The following is a 19,831-nucleotide window of genomic DNA, read 5'->3' as shown; positions in this document are numbered from 1 at the left end:
TTAGTTAATGGTATTGATATTTATTTTGAATTTAAAAATGTCCACAGAAAATCAAGATCAAAATTTTGAATGCAATGTCGGAGTACGAATATGAAAGAAAACGCTACAAAGTGGAAAAGATCACGACTTCTTCAATTATGATTAGAATAATACTTAGTTATTATATTCTTTTTTTTAAATTTATTTATGATTATAGAAAAATAGCAAATTAATCGTATTTTGTTTCTTTTTTGTATTTTTCCTTTATGAATAAAGGTGTATTCTATGTAATTTGTTTTTTATTTATTTATGATTATAATTTTATTGATTTCTTATTTGTAAGTTATTTATAATTCATTTAGAATTATCATTGTGTTTGATTATAATTTTATTGATTTCTTATTGGTATGTTCTGATAAAAAATAAAAGGAATATTGTAATATGATGGGTTTTAAATTTCTAGTAAATTAATAAAATAAATCGGTGCATTTTTAGTTTTTAACGAAAATTAATAAGACAAATAAGGTAACTGAATTTATAATCCCAAAAATTTAGGAATCAATTAATTAGCCTTGACTTTTTCATATTTAATTATAATGTAAAATTTCGTTTATACCCTTATATATTGATTGGTTTATAACTGTTCTTGCGTTCTCAATGTTCTCGCGTTCTCAACATTTTTGGTGTTCTCATTTGATCCTCACCCTATATATATATATATATATATATATATATATATATATATATATATATATATATATATATATATATATATATATATATATATATAGGCTTAGGTTATTTTGTTTTTACTAACTATTGTGTGTCAGAATGCACAGATCTGGACCACCGGATAAATAGAATACATGATCATGATCTGAGGGTCTATGATATTACAATAGGGTAGCATGTACTATATAATCACACAAATTTCAACAAAAGAGTATTTTGGTCAATTAACCTATTTTAAAAAATGAAATTTTTGGATTTTAAGGGATCATTAACACTCCTAATTTTAAAAATCTGAATTTTTTAAATTAATTCTAAACATAATTTGTAAACATAACCGATTTTATTCTGTCAGAATGAATTTTTGTTTGAATGATGTTCTTTCAGAGTTTTATTCTATTAGAATATTAATGAAGAATAACAGAATTCTTGAACTCCTAGTCGAAGAATAACAACATTTTAACATTTTCATATACATTCGAACTTAAATCAAAATTCATACAGATTTTACATACTAATAGCCTTATACATTTTAATATATTTATACATATTCTAAAAGAATATCATAAAAATTCAGCATTCTTGAATATACAGTTAATGAATAAATACAAGTGTAATTCTTAAAAAATAAGAACATTCTTAAACTGTGAGTGTTATCAATCTTTAGCTCATTCTTCAAGTCATTCTTATCAGGTCTTCAAGTCATTCTTCCGACCATTCCTATCACAAATGCAACAAAAAAAATAATGGTTAAAAACATGTTGCTTGCAATTCCTATTAATTTATACATTCTGGCAAAATACATATAATACATTCCGGTAGAATATACAGAACACAATGTTGCATAATACATAGAATACAATCTCGCAGAATACATAGAATAAAATCTGCTAGTTATAACTTTACATGCCACTATAAAGAATTAAAAGCATGTGATTTGCCATTTGCAATCGTATTTCTCTATATATAAACATTCTAAAGCATAGAATGTATAAATGCATTCTGTCAGAATTACTAGAATATTACTTGCAATTCCTAGCACTTTATATATTCTGGAAGAATACATAGAATACATTCTGACAGAATACATAAAATTTGCTACTAAATCAAGTTTATAAAATTGTTGGAATAGTGGAACATGTTAAGTTTAATATTTTTCAAATATTAGACGGTTAGATTTTGATATTTTCCACATATTGCTTATTTAATCAGGTGATTACAAATGTTTTTGAGAAGAGTTTTCTCATTCATACAATGTTTAAGTTCTAAACTGTCTTAAATTTATGAAAATCTCTTATAAACCGTTAATCAAATCTTCACCCTAAATTGATTTAAAAAATCAAATACCAATAGCAAAGATTGATGCTACTCAGGTAATTAACAAATAAGGAGTTAATAACAACAAAAAAAACATATCAAAAGGTTTAATGAATAAAATAAAAGAAATACTCTTTCAGGCAATTAACAAATAAACATACCACATGTTAGAACCAAGTAACACAAATAACCAAGTTAAAAGTATTTTTGTGTTCTTCAAGAATTTGAACATCAAATTCTATTTGAGGCATTTCTACAAACACCTGGCGTGCAACATAGAAATCAAATTTTCTTTCAGGTCATTTCTACAACGAAGCTGCCAAATGTGAAAAAGTAAAGGTTGGAACAGAAAAAGAAAACACCCAATGTAAATGAAGAATGTAATTTACCTGTAGAAGAGGAGAATAGAACGAGATGTCTGGGAAAGTCGATTAACATATACTTTTAGCACCATTTTTTCTCTCTGCCTATAACTTGAGTTGTTACTTTGATCAAGCTTTGATTTGGATAATTAAAGCCTTGTACTTACAAGTAAATATCGTTTGACAGTGGCATGAAGGAAGCAGAAGTCGCCAATGGTGGAGAGGGAGGAAGAAGAAATTGGGTCGCTCCTGTGCCTGCCGATCGAAAAAAGAAAAGAGCAGGGATTAGGGTTAGTGAGATGAAACAACGATTTAAAAAGGATATCTGTGATATTCATGTAATGATTTTCCAAATATACAACATTTATTTTTGGTTTATAAAGGTAAAATGACTAAGCTACCCTTTATTATTTAATTAATGATTTCTTTTTTCCTAAATTTTGATTGGTGCATTTAGGCACACAATATTTGATAGAAACACTTGAACCTATCTCTCTCTCTCCCTCTCTCTCTTTCTCTCTCTCTCTCTCTCTCTCTCTATATATATATATATATATATATATATATATATATATATATATATATATATATATATATATATATATATATATATATATATATAGGTTCATATGTGGATGGATAATTTTTGTGTGGACGTAGACACCAATAAAAATTCAGAAAAAATTAAATTATTAATTAAATAGATAAGGGTAATTTGGTACTTTCATTCAATGAAAAATAACTTCTAAATTTAATCCCCTAAAATTAAGGCTTGATTTTTAACCAAATTATATATCCCCTTTCTTTAAAACATCACCCACTTCTTGTTTCTTCTTTGTGTTCGCCTGTTCGGAGCTCCGTTCGCATGGCTGCATTTTGCAGGAGAATATAAAGGTTATCGGAAAAGCGGAACCCTTTGTCTTGATTTTTGTTTCCCAAGAAAAAACAAATGAAATTAAAGGTAGCAAGTAAGGGAGACGCAATGCATGTGATGGGTGAGAAGACGATAATTCGCTAATGAATACTAGAAATTTACTTCTTTGTGGAAGAAAGTTTTTTCTTAGAAGAACAGGTACCTTTTCTTTCACGTTGATTTAGAAAATATCTATTTTTGCTTCTCATTTTGTTTCCTTTTGCTTGTGTGATGCACTTCAATTTTTATTTTATTTTATTTGAGTGGACAAGAAAAGAAAAATCTCTTTTTCTTTACCTTCGTTTAATTTGTTTATCGTTATTCTTATATGTGATGATTTTTATTAGATTTTGTTATTATATCGTTTGGAAAATTGAAAATATGTTATTAGCAAACGAAAATTCGAATAAAAACAAGTAAGGGAAAATCGGTAATATTAAATATATTTAGATTATGAAGTCTTGTTTTTATCCATTGCCAAAGAAGTGATAATTAAGAATTCATATATTGTGGAGTTTTGTTTTTAAAACCACAACCATTTTGTAAAATTTATGCTATTTTGCTTTTTGTTTTAGCACCTTCGATTGGATCCGCTTAGAATTGTTAGTATCAGACACGTTTCTAGCTTCAAAAATCCAATACTTAATGTATAATATAATCTAGGGGTCCAGTGAAAGAACACATATATACTAGTAAACAATATAGTTCATATATACTAGTAAACAATATAGTTCTGACTTAACTCTTAACTGTTAAGGCATTTGCTTTTGCTTACCAGAAAGTGTACTGCTAATTCCAAGTGTTACTAATTTAGTCATTTTACTTGGAAGATCTCTTCTTCAATCTTAGATTTTGATGTTTTAACATCGTTTTGGTTTGTTTAACATTTTATATTTTCATTTTGCATTGATATATAATATTGGTGAGGGGTTATTCTGCCAAAATTGAATTCAGTTCTGTCGGAATGGAATCAGGAATTTCAATTCTGTTGGAATGGAATCATGATATTTCATCGCTAATTTGTGCATTTTCTACAATTCTTGGTTATGGATTTTGTTGCAATTCACAAGTCTTCAGATTTGTACAAAAGACTTTAGTTTTTTATTTTTCATTTGCTAATGTATTATTGGGTTCTAAATTACAATTGGATTTGGTTTCACAGATGCTTGAAGAATAGACTACAAAATTGAAAGTGATTCTCAGCAACAATATTCTTTTAGAATGTATTAGTATCTTTTGTTAGATTTTGATGTTTTTTTTTTCAGTATTTAACCGTTCTTAGTTTTATTCTTTAACAGTAAATGTAAATTCTTAGCAATTGTTACCCATATTCTTTAAGAATTAGTGTAATTTTTGTTTTTATTCTTCAATTAATGTTTCAAGAATTTGTTATTTTTCAAGAAGTTCATTCCGTCAAAATATGTATTCTATCAAAATATTTATTCTTTTATGGTTCAAGAATGTTTCAAGATACTCATAAACATATTCTGTTAGAATTGCCCAAAATAAAAGAATTATTATCTATTAAAATCATATTTTTAAAATTAAGAGAATTAATAACCCTAAAAATCCGAAATTTCCTTTTTTAAATGTAGTTTAATTGACTAAAATACCCTTATACTAAAATTTATGTGATTATATAGGACATGATATCTCCTAGTAATATCATAGACCCTCAACTCATGACCATTCATTCTATTTATCTATTGGTCTAGAAATAATGATTTAAAATGATTTATAAAATGTTTAAAAAAGGAATTTGGTTAAATATGATATATATATATATATATATATATATATATATATATATATATATATAGGGTTGGGTTCAACAAGGAACCATTTTAAACATTAGAATCAAGGAACCAATCTTTTCTCAACTTTTAGAGCAATTTTTTCATCAAAAAAAAAAAATAAAACTAAAAATATAGAAATTCATAACTTTTTATCCTCCATCAATTGATATCAAATTTGATAAAAAAAATTGATCTGTTCAGATTCACACTGTGAATTTGTTCAAATTCACATTGTGAATCTGTACAGATTCACCCTATGAAATCTGTATGAAATCTATGCAGATTCACACTATGAATCTGTACAGATTCACACTGTGAATTTGTGAAGATTCATACAGTGAATTTATACAAAATTAATGATTTATAGTGTAGATTCACAATGAGAATATGAACATATAAAAAAAGTAATTTTTTTTAATGAAATTTGATATAAATGGAAAGAAGATGAAAAGTTATGAATTTCTATATTTTTAGAATTTTTTTCGATAAATAATAAGATCTAAAACTTGAAAAAATAATGGTTCCTTGGTTCTATGGTTTAAAATGGTTCCTTGGTGAACTTTTGCCTATATATATATATATATATATATATATATATATATATATATATATATATATATATATATATATATATGCTTAGGTTATTTGTAACGCCCAGTTCCTAGTACGTATTTTTTATTACAAGTTTTTGCATATTTACACAGGGACTCCACGAGTTGGAGGCCCAACTCGTCGAGTAGGTGCGAGTGATTGGACGCGGGTGGAAAAGTCTACTCGCCGAGTCGGAAGCCCCGACTCGACGAGTAGGACTGTTTGGATGAAACCCTAAAATTGAGGGTTTGCACTCTATTTAAACAACTTATAGGGTCTCCACTCCAGCCTCCATCACCCTCAGACTCTCTTCACGAAACCCTAATCGAATATTGAGTGTTCTTGATCTTTTTGTGCCATTTGTTTGTATTTGAAGCTTGAGAAGAAGAAGGAAGCTTGGGAGATCAAGAGAAAGCAAGTAGATCCAGAGGTTTTGGCACATTCCCAGCTCATTTGAGGTATAAAGCTGATACCTTGACTATTCATTTCTTAGATCTCCAATTAGGGCTATTTTCTACCTTTTCTAGGTCTTAGTGAAACCATATTCGGGATTGTGAGTATCCATGGAGTTGTACTTCAGATCTTGAACCTTTAAGGGTTCCCATGGCATAAAGGTGACAACTTTATGGCCATGGGAGTCCCATGCATCTTGTAGACTTCATTTTAGGTCCTTATGAGCTAGTTAACCCATGCATGCACGTAAAGTTTGTAACTTTACGTGCTATATCGATCCTAGGAGGTCGGATCTATGTTATGGATGCATTAAGCCCGACTAAAATCGACTTGGTAGAGTTGGACTTTAGGTGACTCGGTGAGTCGCTCATAGGACTCGGTGAGTCGGGTTATAGTTCCCTAACCTTTTCTGTTCTGATCGATATGGTTGAGTCTAGAAGAGGACTCAACAAGATGGATGCGAATATGGACTTGAAGATCAAAGAACTCAACGAGTTCAAGGATGAGCTCGGCGAGTTCAAGGCAATGTCCCAATGTATATGAAGAAGAACTCGACGAGTCAAGAAAAGACTCGGCGAGTCAAGGACTAACATTCCAACTTGCATGAAGAAGGACTCGACGAGTTCAAGGATGAACTCGGCGAGTCATTGGCAAAAGGTCCCGATTCCGTATGAAGGAGAACTCGACGAGTTCTTGAAAGACTCGACGAGTAGGAGCGAAGTTCCAGGATGTTAGTGGATTATGGAACTCGACGAGTTGGTGGACCAACTCGGCGAGTTGAGTCAACCAGATGTTGACTTTGACCAGGGTGTTGACCTTGACTTTGACTTGACCTGAGTTGACCCTTGAAAGGGTTAAGAGTGTGAAATGGTAGTTAAGGAGGGATGTTATGTGTAGGAGTTTGAGAGGAGTTGATTCCAGCATCGAGGACAATTCAGACAATTCACAACATTGAGGTGAGTTACCTACCAATAAAAGTGGGTCTACGGCCACAATGTCGGCCCACTAGTAGGAGTTGTTTGATTAGATGATTGTCTTTATGATAATTGTGTGGTTTTCCACTATCTGATATGCTTTATGTTCTAGGATGCTATGTTATATGTGTTAGTAGTAGTAGGGGTGAAATAGTCCCCAGATGCCGGTTGAAAGATACCAAAGGGGTAGTCAGTACCCATGCATGCCTAGCAATATGTTTATGTTATGTTATTATGTAGTAGTGGTAGGGGTGAAATAGTCACTAGTAGTCGGTTGAGATAAACCGACGGGTAAGTCAAGCACCCCAGAATGGCTTGACATGGGTAAGTTAAGCACCCCAGAACGGCTTGACATGGGTAAGTCAAGCACCCCAGAATGTCTTGACCTGGGTAGGTCACGCACCCCGGAATGGCTTGACATGGGTAGGTCAGGCACCCAAGAATTTCCTGGCAGTATGTTGTTATATTGTATGAGGTATGATGAGGGAAATCACTAAGCTTCTTGCTTATAGTTTCAGTTTTGTTTTCAGGTACCTCTTCTTCGAAGGGGAAGGAGCCGGCACGGTAGCAGCGCATCACACACACACAGGTTTTCCGCATTATGAGATTCTTGGGATTGTACTCTGACATTATTCACTATTTTATGATATGGTTTTAAGGCACGTGACTATATTCTATGAAATGATATGAATCGATGATGTTTTCAGTAAACTGTTTTATAAGTTACTTAATTAAAAACAAAATTTTTGGTCTTGAAAATTTGGATGTTACATTATTGTATTCTAACTAATTATTGTATGGATGTAAGGATGAATATGGACCAATCATTTTAGTTATTTTAAGAAAATGATTTACCTATATTATTAAATTAAAGAAAAATAGAATAATGTCATTTAATTAAAAGAAGGGTAATACTGTACATTTGTATTGCCTATAAAATTAGGAAACACAAATTTAAAAAAGGAAATTTTGGGATTTTAATGGATATTTGATTATCTTAATTTTGAATTTTGATTTTTTTTAATTAATTCAGTTTAAATAATTCTAACATAATTTTTAATCATATCCGGTTTTATTCTGTCAGAATGACATTCTTTTTATAATGAGATTCTATGAAAATGCAAGCCAAAAACTAACTTTAGTAATTCTAATAGAATGCATACCACATGGTTAGATATAATCATCGTCCTCATGTTGTGTTCTTGACTCAGAAGTGTGTAAATCCAACCAACCAACCAACCAACCAACCGATTTATGTAAAGGAATCCATGTCATTTGCATACAGAACATCATTTTTAAAATAAATATAAAAAAAGAAAAGGGAAATGGTAAAGTCAAAACAGACAACAAAAAACAAGGACCTTTTATAAGATCCAATTAGTAGAACATATTGCTTTGTTTTAACGTTGTGTAAATGCGACCATATGCATGAGAAAGTACCACATAAACATTTTTGTAAACCTCTTACTATATTATTAGTCATTCAAAACCAATGAGATTAATATAAAATCCAGATTATTCAACTAACTACAACCTCAATTACCAACTCAGGACAATGTCTCTGGAAATCATCTTAAAAAGCATTTTCCACAGATTAATGGAAAAGTGGGTATGTTGCTGATAACCTGAAGCAGAAATTGAAGATGAATAGAGCAAGAAAGAATAATGCAAGAAAGAGAAACTGAATATGTGAAATTACCTAAACTAACCCTACTCACATGATCTGATTGATAAGCAACCAAATCATCCTTCCTAATATCTTTTGTATAAATTTTATTTAACCATTTCCTTCTTTATATAAAGAAATGAGACCGGATACAAATACATACCCGGTAAAAAATAAAAAAACTCAATAACTGGTTCAATTTTTATACCCATACATGGAACTTGACCTCCAAAAGATTAATCATCCAATTTACAAACTTGATAAAGATTTAAATTAAGATGAATACCACCTACTGAATCAAAAATACATTTTGTCATCAAATTGTGAATAAAATATCGATTTGAATCGAATATCATTTTGAAAAACATGAAAAGACCGAGAGAAAGAAAGAGAGGGGTTACCTAGGCAGAGAGGTTGACAACAAAATTAAGAAAGCAGAACACACCATACATTCGATTTAATGGTTTGAAATTGGCTTTTTTTACATAAAATAAAATTAAAACTCAATAAATGCAAATAATGAGAAAAAGAAATAGAATAAACAGAAATTTTGATGAACCTTGAGAGTGTTATGATGCAACAATAATCCAATAACATTTCTATGTAGATGAGGGGCGTCACTAGAAGCATGGGGGAGAGAGAACACAACCCAATTTGCATAGATGGTGTAGTAATCCACTTGTGTACCATCGTGGAACCAATAAATGAGACAGAGATATTAAATGGAAATTAGGGATGAAATGAGTGGAAATCGGCTTACTGTGAACGACATCGACATCTTTCCCTCATGGGCTGCGACACCATAATCGTTGGCGAAGGGGACCAACTCCGACACTGCTTCTCCCTCACGCATAATCTACTTTGATTCTCTCGTTCCTTTTAGACTTCCCAGTTCTCGATGTCAATTTCATGAGCCCAGTTCTCGACTTCAACTTCACGAGCACACACAATGGTTTATGATTGAGTATTCGGCTGATAGATAAAAGGGAGAAATTTAGGGTTAAGAAAAGTCAATTACATTTTCATAAATAGCTACCTAATATAAAGGGATTTAATTTGGAAGAAATATCGAATTAATTAATTTAAAAATATTAATAAAATGTAACATTACATAATTACCCTTTTATAATGATTGACCTATACTGATTCCTACATCCACACAATACTTAGTTCATTTAATTGAACATCTCTCCCTCTCTCTCTCTCTCTATATATATATATATATATATATATATATATATATATATATATATATATATATATATATATATACACACACAGAGAGAGAGAGAGAGAGAGCTAGGTTCAAATGTTTATTATATCTATTGTGTGCTAGAATGCACCAATAAGAATTTAGTGAATATTAAATTATTATTTAGTCAAATAAAGATATATATTAAATGATTTCCATAAGTATATGTATATTAAATGATATCCATAATTATAATTTCTTTTTTATGGAAACTAATTAAATTCATCATCAATGTCAACAATAATATTCTTTCAGAATGAACTCACATCTAGCTTTTCATATATAGGTTCGTATTTTGTTTCACAACCCACTCACTCAACATAAAACAAAGTTGCCTGGAACATGGAGAACGAGAGTGTATTCTAGGAGAATGAGAGTTTATTCTAGAAGAATATGAATATATTCTCACAGAATGAGAGTGTATTGTAGTAGAATACACTCTCGTTCTTCATGTTCCATGCAACTTTGTTGTATCTTAAGTGAATGATTACATAAACAAAACATGAACGCATACATGAAAACCTAGATACGAATTCATTCTGAAAGAATGTTATTGCTGACATTAATGACGAATTTAATTAGTCTATAAAAAGAGAATTATAATCATGGATGTCATTTAATATACACAATTATGGAAATCATTTAATATCTATCTTTATTTAATTAAATAATTATTTAATTTTACTAAATATCTATTGATGCATTCTAGCACATAATAATGTAAAAAAAATAAACCTAGCCATATATATATATATATATATATATATATATATATATATATATATATATATATATATGGTAAGGATCAAATGAGAAAACCAAAAATGTTGAGAACGCGAGAACACTTCTGGACCAATCATTTTGCAAGTGTATATTAGTAATTGTATATTTAATTTAAATTAAAACAAATTAAATCAAATCTTAATTTCCTAAAATTTAGCGATACTGATTACATTTACCTAAAAAAAATTAACCGATTTTTTTATTAGTGGATGATAAAAAATAATTTGTATTCATTTTTTGTGAAATAAAAAAATCGATTTTTTTAATTTATAATTCATCAAAATATTTTCAAATATGTATGAATTAAACATATTTGTAATTATAAAAATATACGGTTGTAATCGTAAATGACTACAACACAGTTTAAAGATAATTTTTTTTAAATGCATAAAAAATTAACTAATAATCATACAAGAATATACTAACAAATAAAAAAAATCAATACATTAATAATTCATTATCAAACACTATTATATTGATAAATAAATCTCCCAAAGATTGAGTTTATACATTTTTATATTGATATTCATAAATGAATATGTCAAGACTAATTTTAACATTTATACATAATTATATTCAATATTGATTAAACCACTTCAATGGAAAAAATTACAAAATTCATCGTCGTGTCAACCATTTTCTTGAATCAGTCGCAACGTCATTCTTCTATTTGAATCAAATGGCTTGCGAGCTTGTGTAACGAACACTAGTGATACCTACAAAAATTCCAACATTCCTTTTTCTTTGATCAATATATACAAAATGACAATGCTATAAAATGATAAAAAAAAATATTAAAATGAATGATTGGTAGCAAAATCATATGGTGTTATAATCATAAATAATTATAACTGGTCATCTAATCGTTTTTGTTGCAAATAGTTATAATCATAAATGATTATTATCGGTGTCTTCTAATCATATGGACAACAATATTTATAATCATAAATGATTATAACGAACATAATCAAACATTCTTTTTTGATTAAACAATTATCACATGTAAAACCACCCTACAAAGACAAAAAATACCCTTGGAATTTTGAAAGAGGAGGTAACCCTTGATCCCGGTTTTCCACACGGTTTTGGTGACTCATCATCTCTAAGATGCGCAAAGAACTTCATAAGAGCATCGCCACACCCTTCAAGTTTCTCTAGGAACTCAATTTTATAAGGATAATTAGCCGAAATATGCTTCCCTTTCCAAACGGCGAAGTATTCTTTGATTTTACCTTCCTTCCCGTTCAATTCTACTTCTTGTACTTTAGGTATATGATAAACCTTCAACGACACCTTTACTCTAACCCTAGCGCCGATTGTAACATCCCAAAATTCATGACCAAAAATTTTGTTTTTAATATAACTAAAACACATTTGTAACTTGGTTCACACATTGAAAAGCATTTTAAATAAAACATTTATCAGAGTCCGTTCCTAGAAATCACATATTACGGAAAACATAGGTGTATGCGTTGCGATCGTCCCGAGCTCCTTTATTTGAAAATTGGAGGTACCTGAAACCAAAACTGAAAACCATAAGCACGAAGCTCAGTGAGTTCCCCAAATACCACATACCATACATATCAACATATCGCCTAGCATATGTGGGTGCTGGCCTACCCCCTTCGGTCTCTTTCAACCGGATACTGTCTAGCATATAAGTGTTGGATATAGTGTCTAAGTCCATAACTATATTTGGTATGTACTTGACCCGACCCGGCATGGTCCATTTAGGTTGCATGGCATTGCAATACTTGGATAGACCAAAATGAGAGAAAGGACACTTAAGGTTCATTAATATATTATAAGTACTAATATATTAATAATATTATTTAATTAGTATTGGTCAAAGAATTAATTTGGAATTAATTAAGTGATCAAGAAGAGACTAATTAAATATATGGGGTTGATTGTGTAAATAATCTATTCTTGTATAGTGGGCTAATGATCCATGGTTTGTCTGGATAGGGTTAAAACCCATAAGATGCTCCATGGATAGTCTATGGAGGTTACAAACCCATGGATCATGGAATATGGAAAGCCATGACAATTAGGGTTTACATGGTGTAACCCTAATTGTGCCACAACTATATAAAGGACCCCATGCAAGCAAAATCGGCACTACAACAAGCAAGTAAGAGGGCTAGCCGATTTTTGAGTATAATGAACTTCTCTCAAGGTTATTCCAAGTATTGTGGTGTTGTGTGAAGCATTTGAGGCATCACATTTGGGGTGCTAGGCTCACAAAGTCATCAAGGAATCCAAGCTACTAAAAGGTATGTTATTCTACTTGAGTTTTGTATTACAAGTTCCCCATAACATGCTAGATAGGAAGTAAACCTTGGAAAATCAAATTTGCATGTATTTAGAGAAAACATAGATCCAAGGTTTCTAGGGTTGCATGTACTCCATAGGAGTGTTAGAATGCTTAAAACCCAACAGTGGTATCAGAGCCTAGGCTTGTTTTCTTGAAACTTGATGCAAACTTGTTGAAAAAACTCAAAAATATGGACTCTGCAGCATGAACTTGCCGAGTCCATGGGGGGACTCAACGAGTCCATGTGAAAATTCATCCTACTCGTCGATTAGGTTCTTGCACTCGACGAGTAGGAGCCCCTGAATGCAGATTTTCAAGTTTTGCTGCTGGAAATGGACTAGAAACATTACCCTAAACTGTTTTGGTGTTTTAAAACTTGTTTTAGATGGTGTAATGCTTATTCTAACCCATTTACAATGGCTAATATCAAAATTCCATGTTTTATATGTGTTAATATGATTCTTGAAATTTTGATATGAATGTTCATGTTCTTATGAGTTTTAGAAGATCATAGGAATTTTGTGTAAGTTGCTTGTAAGTATGATTCTTGATCTTAATGGCTAATGATGGAGTCCATAACTTGTCCTCAAGTTATGGATAACCAAAAGTCACTTCTTTAAAAGTGTCATTAAAGAATAAGAGGTTACATAAAATAAGAGTCTTCATTTTAATGGACCATTAAACTCATAAGTTATGAAATGAAAGGTCTTGAATAGTTTCAATACTTGCCCTCAAGTTTTGGAATTTGTAAAGTATTACACCCTAATACTTTAATTTCAAATTGAACCCTAGAATTTTAAAAGTTTAAAATTCAACCCTTATACTATTATTATATTAAAAGTTTAAATATATAGATATATATAAGAATAAGTTAGTATTACCGTTAGTAGGTCTCATTCACGAAGCTGGTCTATAAGGGGGGTATAAGGTTGTTGCCTATAAAATGGCAGCTTAATGGGTGTCCACTCTCACCCACCGCTTCCTTGAATGGTGGAGGGTCGTTAGCCGAACGGGTAGGACAAGGACTTTAAATCCTCATTAAAAGTATAATGAAATTATAAAGTAACTACACTTTAATAATTCCCAATCTTAGTTACTTAGGAAAATGTGAAATAGGTGCTAACCCATGAAATTACACTTTGTACCTTACCAAGTCGTTAGTGGAGCACGTGTGGTTAACCGGAACACTAACAAGAACTAGTAAGAGTGGCAAAGGGTAACTTAATTTTATCATAGATCGATGGAGCGCGTGTGGTTAACCGGCACATTGATTATGTGATAAAAGTTAAGGGTACCAAGTCAATTTACATGATTATTCACACCTTGTTTGTGATCCTCGGCATCCCAGTCACAAACTTGAGAGGGCACAATCGAGATTCAAACATGCCATTGAAAGTTCAATGTATCTCAAAAGGATCTAGGAATTTCAAATCCAATAAAACTTAATAATCTATTTCGTTTTCGTGGTGGAAATTGGTAAATCGTTATTTACCTACCTTCAAATATTTTATAGCTTGGATTACGGCATCCCTCTTCCAACTATAAATAGTTTGTTGGGTCCTAGCCTTAATACTTCATTTGGGTGACTTATTAAGGACTCTTTATCTAATAAAACTTGTCTGTCTTTCTTTTCAGATGTCTTCTAACACTGCTACTGGCTCAAACCCTACATGCTCCTTTTCCCTAATGAACTTGTGTGGGAAAGTCACTTTTGATGGTTCCAATTTCAATGAATGGATTAGGAACATCAGAATGATTACTCGCTATGAGGGCAAAGAGTATGTCCTCCATAAGGAGCTAAAGGTTATCAATGAGTCTTCTGCTACTCCTGAGGAGATTGCTGAGTACACTACCCATGAGAAAGATGCCACTAAGGTGTCTTGCATCATGTTGTCCACAATGACAGCAGAACTCCAGAAATCCTATGAAGATTTCTACCTTTTTGAGATGCACCAGGATCTGATGGATAGGTACCATCAGAGTGCTCGTCAGGAGAGGTATGAAATCATTTCCTCCATGATAACTGCTAGGATGAAAGAGGGATAACTGTCAGGAGAGGTATGACATCATTCTTCATTCCTTACCTCCAAGTTATGATCAGTTTCGTATGACTTATCATATGAACAAGCACTACAAGAAAAACGCGCTTTTGCTAGGGAAGGTTGCTATGGAACGTATTTTCGTTGTTAATCTGCAATGGATCGTGCTATGGAATGTCGTTCCATAGCAATGTTGCTACCACATTGTCTACGAATTTTATTTCTGGTAGTGAGAGTGGGAGTTGCTAGGGAAAATGTTACCGACTCCATATCCGTTGGTATTATGCTACCGATAGTTCTATGGAACAAAAATTCGTAGCAATTTTCCAACGACATTTGTTACCAAATCACTTTCTGTTGTACTACTGCTATGGAATTCATCATCGTGGTTAATATGCAACGGAGTTTGTGACGGAAACCAATTCCATAGTTGAATTGCTATGGAAGTACCATTCGTAGGTATTTGCTAGGAAATTCTGATATGGAATATGATTTCGTTTGCTTGTTTTGCTATGGAACAAAACGCGTAGCTAATTTGTGACGACATTTATTGGGATGTTGTATGCTTAATTAATTTTCTTATACTATGATGAATTATTATTATGATCATTGGAGTTTGTAAGATATGGTTTGAATGAAATGTTTTTGAATTGGTAATATGTGGCATAAACTAATGGCAAAAAATGTAAAAATGAATAGATATTGCTGGCAAGCAGACTCGAACTTAAGCTTATGCTAGAAAAGGGCACGGTTAAGCCAGTTGTGCTAATCAAGTTGTGTATAATTTATTGAAAACATAGTATTATAATGAATAATTAACAACGAATTCATTACAAAGTTATTTTTAATTACATTAACCGGGCATGTTAAAGTATATATAATCTATGTAGATTATTTTCCTTAATAACGAATTCATTACAAACTTATTTTTAATTACATTAACTATACTTCATCACATAAATAACATGAGTTTTATAAATACTTCATCCTAATCAAACAACATAGCAAGCAAAAATGACTAAAATGCCCTTTTAACAGAACCAAAATAAAATTATAGTAGTACTATACAACTTCATATACAATACAATAAGAACACTAATATTCAATGTCCATTCTATTATCAACCATTAATATTTTTAAGAAATATACAAAACCTACCATACTCTACATACCAACGACAAACCGTGCAATATCTTTGTCGATCCTCATCCTCTTCATGGCCTATTGCCAATGCACCTTTAACAGAATGACGTGGGTCTTGACATTGGAATGTGATGTTATTTGTTGTAAGTATATGAACAACATCAATAGCCCGCAACAACTCTTTGGCACTATCAACAACACCCGTGTACTCCCCATCATCCGGAACTGCCCAGCCAAAATAGGCATCAAGTAATTGTAAACCTACACATTAAAATATCCATCAATTAATCTAATGTACCCTTTTCAATAAACAGTAAATATTATACAACACAACACAACTAAATACTAACCCCAAACTACAAACATGCCTTAATTAACTATATATATAATTTAATTTACATATATACCATATATACATACCTTCATCACATTGATGAGGCCCTCTTGAAATGTAGATCATTCCAAGCAAATAAATTGCCTCAAGATGATCTTCATCTGTTGCTTTTCTCAACAAAGTCAATCCTAAATCAAAATTACCATAATAAAAGCACTCATCCTGTTGACAGAATAACAATATCAATATATAACATCTATGACACAAAATATTAATAAATGGTATATTTAGATTACATATAATTACTGAAATTACACTTACAGTTCCTTGTCTATACATGGCTTGAATGTTATTATGCAATGCACATGTGCGTATAAATGAATTAGCTTTCAGAGTTTTGGGACCCATTCCTTCAAACATGTCAATGCATGCTGTTCTGCACACTTGAGGATCACCCCCTGCTTCATACATCTTCTTTGAACTTCAAAAATTTAAATACACAGTAAATAACAAACAAATAAAGTTTTATTTCATCAAATATACATTCATTAGTTGATATTTATTGATAATTACCAAAGTCTTGCAGAGACGATGTCATTCGCAGATTCTGACCCTAATACTACAAATATCCGACTCAAAAGCTCCAGTGGGAGATCATCTAACGAAAGGTGACTTCTAGTATTCGACATTCTACTTACAAAATACACATTGGAGTAGTTGATTTCAATTTTTTTTTAAAATTAAGCGTAAATATGAAAGACAATGTAACAGGGTATGGAAAAAAAACTTACTTTATGCTGATTTGGTCGAGAGGAGTACAGGAGTCTCTATTATCGGAGAAAATCGTTTTTGAGAACGATTATTCTAAGACGATTTGGGGGTTTTAGTGTTTGTATACAGATTTATCGTCCAGAAAAGTTGAGATGTTATGAATGGTTGAAGAACTGGAACGCCGGCGTGACGTCAGATGTATGATGGCGCCTTAACAATTTAGAATGCAAAAAGACCAAATTGCCCCTGAAATCATTCCAAATATGTGAATACTAAGGGTATTTGTGTCAAAACACATATTCAAATATTATAGCCTTTTATAGCTAGGTAATATTGGACTTTTGATTGTTAAAATGAAAAAGACAAAAATAACATATATATCATAATCCATAATGTAATACATTTATATTAACATTTCACCAAATTACTAGTATATATTCATGTACTAATATACATATTAAAAGTGGAAAAAGATTTTAATATTAAACTTATTTACATTAGATTTTAGACACAATACTTTTCTTTTGTTGCCACTTTTAGTCCCTATCTTTATAGTAAATTTTTTTTACTTTGATTTCAGCCACAATACTTTTTCTTTGTTGCCACTTTTAGTCTATATGTTTATTCCTTTACAATTTTACCCTATGAAAAGCATGGGTACTCCACTAGTTGATATTAAACCAAATTACCAAGTCCAAAATAAAATACATGTTTGTTTATGCCTTTAAAAATGTATTTTATATGTATTGAATACTAGGAAAGAACAAACATTTGCTACATACAACTATAATCACATACAATATAAACACTAATATTAAAAGTCCAAAATACATTATTCAAATTTCAAACATGATTTAAACATCATTCAAACATCATTCCAAACTTTAACTCTTTTAGTCCCTTATATTAAACCAAAAGAATCTACATAGTATTAATTGTCATAATATGAAAGTACATATCAACAAACTACTCATAAATTATACCAAACTCCCTAGAAAACCTAACGAAACAAGCATCCCATAAACAAATGTCACACATGAACACCCGTTTGTATCCATTCACAAAAGCGTCTGACACACTACCTACAGACTTATGCAATGCACAAGATCTATGGAAGCCATGGAAGTGTACATGTTTCCTCCCCTCCCTATTTAAGTGGAGATGAACCTTAGAACAAGTTTCTCTAAGATTCCACTTACCTTTTGCTCTGCGGTAAGAATTGTTCAACATGTCCAAAGCTTCGTGCTTCCTATGTCTCCCTTCAGCCATCAACATCATTCCCAGGACAAATGTTGAATCCAAATGTCCCAATGCAGATGCTTCTTCAAGCATCGTTTTCCCTTCATGTTCAGCTTCTAAGAAAAATAACTTCATCTGAAAAAAACATTAAACACATAATTTCTAGTTAAAGTTATGCAAAACAAGTAACATATTTATTACTACTATGCATATATACAACAACGTACCAATCCATTCCTGAATAGAATATTTGGGTTTCTCATCTCTATGCATTTATTGACAACTGTATGTTTCTGGTCAGAGAAAACACGAAATCGTAATACATCTAACTCCATATGTTTATATACTTCATCCGTTTTTCCTGCCTCGTTGAAGAATCTGCAACTGCAAACGAAACACAATATTCGCTCGATAATGTAAAGACAACTCAAATACACTTGTGAAATAGAATGATCAAAGGCAAAACTTACACACTCTTCATCCTGAAAGCCTCGACTGTTGAAATTTTTGCCAAGTCGACTATTATTTTCTCCATCACTTCAAATGGCATGTCTGATAGCGATTTCGTTTGATTTCTTGATTGAATCTTAGATGAAGTACTGGCTTCCATAATAATAAACATTCACTAAGATAACGATTCGGCGAAATTGATTTTAGGGTTTTTTGTCTGTCGGAATTTTTAAGTTGGAGATGTTTCAAAGTGACTGAATTTCAGAGTGAAGAACTGAAACAACGTGTTTCGTCGGAAAACATTATAGCGCCTAGAAGATGTTCCATTACAAAATGACCAAATTATCCTAATACATACAATGACTCGTATTTAATTATTAAGGGTAGTTTTGTAAAAACTCATATTTAAAATAAAAATCAATTTCTGTTTTAATTAATCAAGGTTGTAAAAATCGTTCGTCGGTAGCTCGGCGGTCGACTGGCGATAAGCGATTAATCAGACTCAGCATGGATTAATCGGGGAACCTAAATTATTAATAAAATTTTTTAAAAAATTAATATTTCGTAAAAAATTAAGTATTTGAAAATTTTAAATTTTAATACACAACCGGCACAAATGATATATGTTGACCAATGGTCCATATGTCCTCCATATGTCAACCATGGACACCATAAGCAACTACCATGTTGACCCATGGCCCATATGTCAACCATGGACACCAT

General features: G+C 31.3%; 1 protein-coding gene across 1 annotated transcript; it reads right to left on the bottom strand.

Moving 5' to 3' along the window:
• Positions 1–16,598: 16,598 nt before the first annotated feature.
• Positions 16,599–19,268, bottom strand: LOC145131064 (putative F-box protein At1g67623). The gene is made up of 6 exons (XM_079065802.1): positions 19,129–19,268; positions 18,886–19,042; positions 18,619–18,793; positions 16,970–17,106; positions 16,793–16,870; positions 16,599–16,613 (listed from the first exon to the last, which is right to left on the bottom strand). The coding sequence occupies exons 1-6, from the start codon at positions 19,266–19,268 to the stop codon at positions 16,599–16,601; spliced, it is 702 nt and encodes a 233-aa protein (XP_078921928.1).
• Between the last annotated feature and the right edge of the window lie 563 nt (positions 19,269–19,831).

This window comes from Lactuca virosa, chromosome 8 (assembly GCF_052849685.1).
Source record: "Lactuca virosa cultivar CGN04683 chromosome 8, Lactuca_virosa_CGN04683_v6, whole genome shotgun sequence".
Taxonomy (NCBI): domain Eukaryota; kingdom Viridiplantae; phylum Streptophyta; class Magnoliopsida; order Asterales; family Asteraceae; genus Lactuca; species Lactuca virosa.
Note: the sequence above shows the minus strand (reverse complement) of the source record. Positions and strands in the feature narration are given on the sequence as shown.